At 22.7% G+C, this 8,348-nt stretch overlaps 3 protein-coding genes across 5 annotated transcripts; 1 reads left to right on the top strand and 2 right to left on the bottom strand.

Annotated features, from left to right (window-relative positions):
* Positions 1–18: 18 nt before the first annotated feature.
* Positions 19–1,495, bottom strand: LOC122713824 (protein FRA10AC1). Its single transcript, XM_043934613.1, has 4 exons — positions 1,330–1,495; positions 914–1,082; positions 682–841; positions 19–592 (listed from the first exon to the last, which is right to left on the bottom strand). Exons 1-4 carry the CDS (start codon positions 1,434–1,436, stop codon positions 306–308), a joined length of 723 nt encoding a protein of 240 aa, XP_043790548.1. The 5' UTR covers positions 1,437–1,495; the 3' UTR covers positions 19–305.
* A 595-nt stretch (positions 1,496–2,090) lies between these two features.
* Positions 2,091–3,618, top strand: LOC122713823 (hydroxymethylglutaryl-CoA lyase, mitochondrial). Its single transcript, XM_043934612.1, has 2 exons — positions 2,091–3,055; positions 3,118–3,618. The coding sequence occupies exons 1-2, from the start codon at positions 2,122–2,124 to the stop codon at positions 3,120–3,122; spliced, it is 939 nt and encodes a 312-aa protein (XP_043790547.1). The 5' UTR covers positions 2,091–2,121; the 3' UTR covers positions 3,123–3,618.
* On the bottom strand, positions 3,364–7,944 carry LOC122713822 (armadillo-like helical domain-containing protein 3). 3 transcript variants are annotated; one of them, XM_043934610.1, is made up of 11 exons: positions 7,756–7,944; positions 7,275–7,471; positions 5,809–6,094; positions 5,541–5,674; positions 5,241–5,451; positions 4,866–5,160; positions 4,531–4,748; positions 4,234–4,466; positions 4,039–4,165; positions 3,640–3,914; positions 3,364–3,553 (listed from the first exon to the last, which is right to left on the bottom strand). In XM_043934610.1, the coding sequence occupies exons 2-11, from the start codon at positions 7,425–7,427 to the stop codon at positions 3,461–3,463; spliced, it is 2,025 nt and encodes a 674-aa protein (XP_043790545.1). In that variant the 5' UTR covers positions 7,428–7,471; positions 7,756–7,944; the 3' UTR covers positions 3,364–3,460. The 3 variants fall into 3 exon arrangements, with proteins under 3 accessions (XP_043790545.1, XP_043790544.1, XP_043790546.1); XM_043934609.1 differs by having other exon boundaries at positions 7,275–7,460; XM_043934611.1 differs by lacking the exon at positions 7,756–7,944 and having other exon boundaries at positions 5,809–5,972; positions 6,044–6,094; positions 7,275–7,350.
* Between the last annotated feature and the right edge of the window lie 404 nt (positions 7,945–8,348).

Genomic DNA, 8,348 nt, shown 5'->3' with positions numbered 1-8,348 from the left:
AATATACACATTATTTGGTGCTAAATTTTTTCATACTTTTAATGTAAGTAAAAATAAACAATAGCTATTTTGTGTGTAAAAATTAAAAAATATGTATAAGCCTTGTTATCATGCTGGTAAAACATGAATTATATGTATCAATTGAAATAAAAATATGATAACTGTAATTGTTATATTTATTTGAAAATGAATTTAATTTTTTTTTTCATATATATAGAAATTCTTATATTTTTTAAACAATATCTATAACAAAAATTAATTTTATAGATATTGTTAATATTTTAATTATTAAAATAAATTATTTTTTAGATTAATAGATCTGCTAAATATTCTTCAAATTCTTCCTCTCTTGTTTTTTCCAAATCTTCAATTGGTTTTTCTTTCCAAATTTTAGATTCATCCTTCTCTTCAATTGATTTTTCAATATTATTTATAGCTTTATTCTCTTCAATTTTAACCTGAACTGTAGAAGTACTAGGTGTATTATTAGATGTTTCTATATTTGTTCCTAATCTTTTTAATATTTTATGTTTTTTTGCTTCTCTTTTTTGGGATCTATAATTCAACTTTATGGAACATTCAGGACACAATCCTTAAAATTTATATTAATAATGAATCTATATTTCATCTATATTTTTACATTTTAGATACAGGAATTTTGAATAAATTGGAATAACTTACTTAATTTGATAAGAGCGTTCTTTTTTTGACCATGTTCTATATAACCAAAATTTACTTCCCAAGATTTAAGTTGTTCCTTATTTTTACATGTTTTATTTCCACATTCAAATTGTCCTTTACCAATGATAACTTCTTTTTCTGTTCTCCATCTTAAAGCAACCTGTTTAATATTAATCTTTAGAACTGAATTTAAAAACATTTTATTATATTATATTAAATCTACATAATTTACCTTGTTTTGCTTATAATATGTTAAATCTGCTATACAATATTCTTTAAACAATTTATCATAATATTTCTTTGCCAAACGAGCACCCCATGTATTTGGTTCATCTTTATCCTGATCCCATAAAAATCTATGGTTTTCTTTAATAACATCATAGTCTGTCTTGTCTCGGGACCTCGAAACACAGGCCGAAACGTCAAGAGCTGCTTGTTTTAGAGTTTACAAAGCTGTCATTTCTTTATCGTTTATTTTTATATTATATGTATTTTTTTAATATTTGAATATATTTTTTATTAAATTTTTATATTTTGAATCAATATAAAGATAAAAAACTATTAATTTATATGCAAATTATACACTATGGTTATAATTTAAATAATGATATAAAAATATATGAAATCAAATTAAAAAATTTAACATACGTGTCTCGTTCTAAAGATGATACTGAACCTCCATACAACGTAAAATAATCATTAATAAGTTTTTTATGTCTATCATAAGCTGATAAATATGAATAAGCCGGAAACATGTTTTCTTCTTATAAAACTGCTTTTATTTTAAATTCAAGACGTAACGTTGAAATATTAATTAAAATATATATTTAATCAATAATGCGTTTTAAAACAATAGGTAAACTATATATATCAAACAAATAGTACTTCACTAAAAACAAATATACAAATATTTCACATTTGCTGCAAATTCTATTTTTCTTCGATATGATAATATTCCAAATTGTTTTTTATATTATACGATCTATACAATATATGAACTACTTTTAAAAATGGCGTCGTATAAAGTAGCGCTACTATAGCAAATCGAATGATGAAAAACTTGAATTTTAATTTAACTCAAATTTACAAATAATAATTTATAAAAATTTGAAAATATATTATTATCTTTTTTTCTATACTGTTTTACTTCAATTTTAACTTGTTTTATATTTATATTTCATTATTCAATAAAACAATATATAATAAATGATGAAATAACATAAATGAATTTTGAATATTTTTGTAAATATAGTATATTTATTTAATACATTATCAAGTTATCATTCAATATTAATTATTTAAAAATAATACAGTGAAATTATTTTTCATTATATTAATCATATTCTTTCAAGTATAATATTAAATCTTATTGAAAAAATAAAATATAAATATAATATATTTATAAATAATATAAATAAAGAAAATATTTTTAAATTAATCATGTTTAAAATTATCAGTATAAATAAAATATATTATTTTTCTATGAAAAAGATAAGATTATTTAGTAATTTTATAAAAATAGTAGAAGTCGGACCTCGAGATGGATTACAAAATGAAAAAAATATTGTTCCAACTGAAATTAAAGTTGAATTTATTAATAAACTATCAGAAAGTGGATTAAAAAATATAGAAGTTACTAGTTTTGTGTCTCCAAAATGGATTCCACAAATGGCAGATAATGCACAAGTATTCCAAAAAATTAATAAAAAAATGGATATTTCTTATCCAGTATTAATACCAAATATAAAAGGCTTAAAAAATGCTTTAAAAGTAGGTGTAAAAGAAATAGCTATCTTTGGAGCTGCATCTGAAACTTTTTCAAGGAAAAATACCAACTGCTCCATTAATGATAATATGAAAAATGCTAAAATAATTATTGAAGATGCATTAAAACATGATATTAAAGTCAGAGGTTATATATCATGTATTGTTGATTGTCCTTATGAAGGTAAAATTAAACCAATAATTGTAGCCAATTTAACTGCATTCATGTTAGAATGTGGATGCTGTGAAATTTCTTTGGGAGATACTATTGGAGTAGGTTCACCTAATAAAATAAAAAGTTTATTATATGAATTGAAACATGTATCAAATGATATGAATAAATTTGCAATTCATTGTCATGATACATATGGGCAAGCTTTAGTTAATATTTATGCTAGCCTTGAATGTGGTATAAGAACTTTTGATTCATCTGTTGCTGGTCTAGGAGGTTGTCCATATGCACTTGGAGCTTCTGGAAATGTTGCTACAGAAGATTTACTTTATTTATTACACGAGCAAGGTTTGAAAACTGGAGTCAATCTCAATGAAATAGTAAAAATAGGAGAATTTATTAGTACTCAGCTTCAAAGAAAAAATCAATCTAAAACAGGTATTGCAATTCTTGCAAAAAGATATTTAAAAAAGGATTTATAATTATATTTTTATAAACAGATTAAAACACAAATGATATAGCAAGAAAAAACACAAATGATATAGCAAGAAAATATGAATTTATGAAGAACAACTTAGATTATAATGTAAAGATTCTATTTTATACTTATTAAATTTTAATTATTTTTTAAAAACTTGCATATACAATCCATAAGAATATTATATATGTAATATTATGTATAATCAAACTCATTATGATGTATTATTTTCTCAAGTAGTTATATGTTTTCTGCGATATTAAGAATATACATATAAAGCCGACTTTATTAAAAAAAATATATTATAATACAACATGACAACAGAATGACAAACAAAATATTATTCGCATTGTATAGAATCTGTGTTACGAAATATTTGATAATTCTTGTAATATAGCCTGTGTGTCTAATGTACTCAAATCTATCGATCCCCGAGTATCAATTACAACTCCAGTTACCTAAAAAATAATATAAATATTAAAAAAAGAAATCATAAAAAATAATATATTATTTAGAATCATAATCTTATACATTTTATTATTACCATATCTTCAAAGAAAGCAACATGATTAGATTTTTCAGAATATCTTTCATATTGATCTAAATTGTCTTGTAATTTTAAAGTTAGGCTATCATAATTTTGTATTATGATAGCTAAAATTTGTTGTTCTGTTGGAGTAGACAAACTTTCACTTGCAAGCCATGCTGCTATTTTTGGTGGAAAATGATTTACTATATCTCTCATATTTACTAAGCAATTCGTCAATTTTAATGCATGTTCTTTATATTCATAAGATTCACTTGTTGAATATCGGAGTGCTTAAAAAAATAATATTATAATGTATTTTTAAATAATGTAAAATAATGTGCTTTTATTATTAAATGTTATAAAATTTAAATAAAAAATAAAAATATATAATAAAATTATATATTTAAAATATACCCATAGCATTTAAATTTGTGAAAATCAGCCTCATTCGTATTATTTCGTAAAATAATTCATCGTAACTACTAGGAGAAGATAGAAATGTGTCTCCATATGTAATAAATAGATTTAAAATATTCACAACCTAAAAAAAATTAGATTCATTTTTTTAATTTGCAATTTATAATAAAATTAAATAAAATATTAATTTACCTGAATAGCTAATGGAAAAATATTCATTTTTTTAATAAGATGACTTTCATGTGTCGTTAAAAATTTAAGTAAATTAATCAAAGCAGTCCAAAGATCTCTCCATTGATATCCAAGTCTAATTCTACATCTTTTTTGATAACAAAGCAACCTCTGTAAAACTCCAATACATTGATGATAAAGTTCCAATGGAAATTTTTTCATCATATGTGATGTAACAAATTCAACAAGTAAATCTGTAATAATTTAATAATTATTTAAACAACTCAAATTTAACAGAATATAATATAACGATTATACCAAGTAAAGTAGCTGCTAATGGTTGAGCTGGTGCAGTTTTATCTTGTATCTTTCTATGATGCATTGGTACTCGATGAAGTTGTACTCTAAATGCTAAGTTTGCATCATGCATCAAACTATTTGCATATTGATCCTCTGCAATACAACTTAATATGAGGAAGCACAACTTAACATTATTCATTATTGCCTCTGTTCTGATTACTTGCATCACTATTGAACTGAAATAATTAAAATTCTTTAAAATAAAAAGTACTATAAATACTAAAGAATATATAAATACTATAAATACTAAAAAAGATGTGTATTTTTATAACATAGAATATTTTGTTTCTCACCAATATTGTAAAAACGTAGCCAATAAATTAAATGGCTGAGCCATTATATCAGGTAATTGTGCTCCAGGAGCTACTGCATTTGGTCCTAATGTATTATTTGGAGAAGGTGGAGCACTCGTATCACTTTGTGTGTATGCCAAAGTAGTTACAAAATTACGATTTAAATGCGTTGCTTCATAAAGTGCTAATAATAATGCATTATTTGCACGAACTTGTTGCGTTTTTGCTTCTTCTTCTCCAACAAACATGCTTCCAACTATACTAGTTAAGGAAGATAACCAAGATGCTTGTATTTCTGTACATAAAATTATATAACAATTTTTATTATTATATATATAATAACTTAAACAACTTAAGAATATAAAAATTATATACCTGCTCTTTGTTGAGCAAATTGCCTACAAAATTCCATCAATGAACTTGATATAACTTGCCCATATCCATTAAGAGCTAATTCATCATCTAAAATTGATAACTTAACAATATAAGGATTTGCTCTTTCGTGCTTTCTATAATTGACTAGAAGTGTTAAAAGCAACACTGCATCATGCCCGTGACGATTTCTAGCTGTTGTATCTCTTAGCAACTATATAAAGAAAATATATCAAAAATATCAATACTTAATTAGAATAATACTTTTAACAATTATAATACTTGTATTAAAATAACACCTACTTGAACCAGAGATTCAAAAACACTATTAAGCATAACATATTCCAATAAAGTGTTTTGACTAACATTGTCCATGCCAGTAACAATAATTAACAATAATTTTAAGCATAAAGCTTTTAAACTATCAGGATATTCACCTAGAATCATGAAAAATTTTAATAATTGGTTTTTTTGAAAGATTAAATATCAAATGTATATTTGAATCTTTGATTTCTAATAAGCTAATATTAAATGATTAAATATTAAGAAATATATCAAATATTAATTATACCTGTTAAAAAATTATTACAATGTTGCATTAATGTTGTCATTCTCTGCTCTGCAGAATCAAATCCTACTAAGATGTCTATTAAATTAAATCCGCAATCACCTTGACTAGCTTTTTTATACATAGATTGAATGACAGCTGCTAAAGTTTGTAAAGCATATACAACTCTGAAAGGATGTTCATCAACTAATGTGTCTACACAATGGCAAACTAAAGCATTTAAGTTTTCTCTACTTGCATTTAATTGTTCTGTAGTCATATGTAAAATTTCATTTTCAATATGTGGAACCTAAAAATATAAAAAAAATTGTAAAATATAATGTAAAACAAATATAAAATATAAAATATAAATATAAAAAATATAAAATATAATTGTAAAACAATTAAATACTAAATGTGAATTTAATCACAAGGTATATAATATAAGAATTCATTTGTTTTCTCTTTGACAGGAAAAAATCATAAAAAAAATTTGTTATCAATAAGAAGTACTAAATTTTTTCATTTTATTTGGTTAATTAAAAAATTTTTTTAAATTGAAAAAATGATGTTGCAATTTTATGATTCTAATATTTAAAAATTTGTATTTGTTTATATAAATGTACTTTAGTACATCAATAATGATTGGTAAATTTGTTACAAAGTTAATACAAGTAAGTGTACAAACATCTTATAAAAATATATTTATAATTTACAAAGTTATTTCTATTATTATTTATATGTAATATAATTTTATAGACAATACCAACATGGGAAGTGACAAAATATTATGGAAGAGTGTGCATATATCAATTAAAATGTCTAAAATATAAAATTCAAACAAGCGAAGCATGGTTTAATTTTAAGTGCAAATTTATGCCTGGTAGTTTGAATAATGAATTAGAATGTGAAGAACCTATTAAAACTAAAGGTATTAAATAATTGTATTAGAAACATATATTTGTTTTATATAAAATGATTATAATTTATATATAATAACCATAAATAAATTTTTAGCTAAAAATGGATCACAACAACAAAAAACACAAAATGAATCATCTGAAACAAAATCACAAAATAAATGCAAGAATCATGAAAGTACAACTTCACTTAATGATTTAAAAAATACTTATGTTATTAATGAATTAATGCCACATACAAAGAAACAAGAAAAAGATGATAAAAAGATAATAAAAGATAATAAAAAATATCAAGAAAATGAAAAATATATACATGAAGAATATGCAACAAAGAAAGAGAGAAAAGTATAATATAATTTTAATCTTTATTACTAATGACATTTCTTTTCAATGAAAAATTTTTATTATAGATGAAACGTGTTCAATAATATATGTAACAAATTAGAAGAATTTTTAATTTGGAATCTTTATTATATTGTCTGGAAGTTTTAGAAATTTTTACTTTATTTGTATTTATATGATATTAAATAAAGTCTAATGTATTTAGAAGTAAATAAAAAAAATACTGACCATAGGTTTAATTAAGAATAATTCATTCCAAAAATTTGGATGAGCTAATGTTAAATCTTCTCCTTTAAAAAAGCTTTCATAAATTGGTACAAGCTTTCCTTTATGTTGACGTTTGGAACCTGAACCACTTCGTTTTCTCATAGTCATTGCCATAATTAATTATTCAATTTTTATCATTTCTTTTACCTAAAAATGTACTGATTTAAATAACAATTATTATATTATAATTTTTAATTATTTATATAAATATAAATAATGTTTACATAAATATATTACATATTATTTTTATTTTAAATTCGTATAATTATTAATTTTTTTCGATATAACCTCTATATTAAATTTTCAATGATTTCAAATGAATAAATAATATTTTGATATATATAATATTTTTATGGCAAAAACATTTCTATAATCTCATGTTTATAAATTATAAAGATATGTAATAAATTTTAAACAGTGGACACATTAGATATTTACTTACTAATAAAGCAGATAACTTGAGATGTCACATAAATAAGTGATTTTTTTATATTTAAAAATCGAATTTGAAAGTTTTTTTGAATACTATTATTCTTGATTATCTAATTTTATAAAGATTTCATTGAAAAGTATCTAAGTGCTGAAAAAGAAATAATGATACAAAGAATTACGAAAATATCCGTATACAAGAATGACAGGGAGCCATCATTCTCAATAGTGATAAGCAGTGTTACCAAATGATTTCCTTACAGTAGAAAAAAGATAACATCACAGAACTATATATACATCAATGCGAACACGAATTATGAGAATTATTATTACATATTATAAATTACTAATCCATATTATCATGTTGCGGCATCACATGCGATATTATCAATTTAAAATAGCACAATAAAAATGGGATAGATGAGCAAATAAAGACAAACAGAATAAATAATGGGAGAAAATTAAATATAGAATAAAAATTCAGAAATCAGCGCCAAAAACAAAATCTTTTCAAAAGGATATGAAAGATGGCGTTGATTGTCAATTTTTGCTCCTATCTTTAAAATGATGTGTTTAATTTAAAAGATGGCATTGATAGTAAATTCT

Source organism: Apis laboriosa, unplaced genomic scaffold (genome assembly GCF_014066325.1).
Source record: "Apis laboriosa isolate Shangri-la unplaced genomic scaffold, ASM1406632v1 scaffold26_cov146, whole genome shotgun sequence".
NCBI classification, from domain to species: domain Eukaryota; kingdom Metazoa; phylum Arthropoda; class Insecta; order Hymenoptera; family Apidae; genus Apis; species Apis laboriosa.
This window is presented reverse-complemented; position numbering and strand designations above follow the sequence as displayed.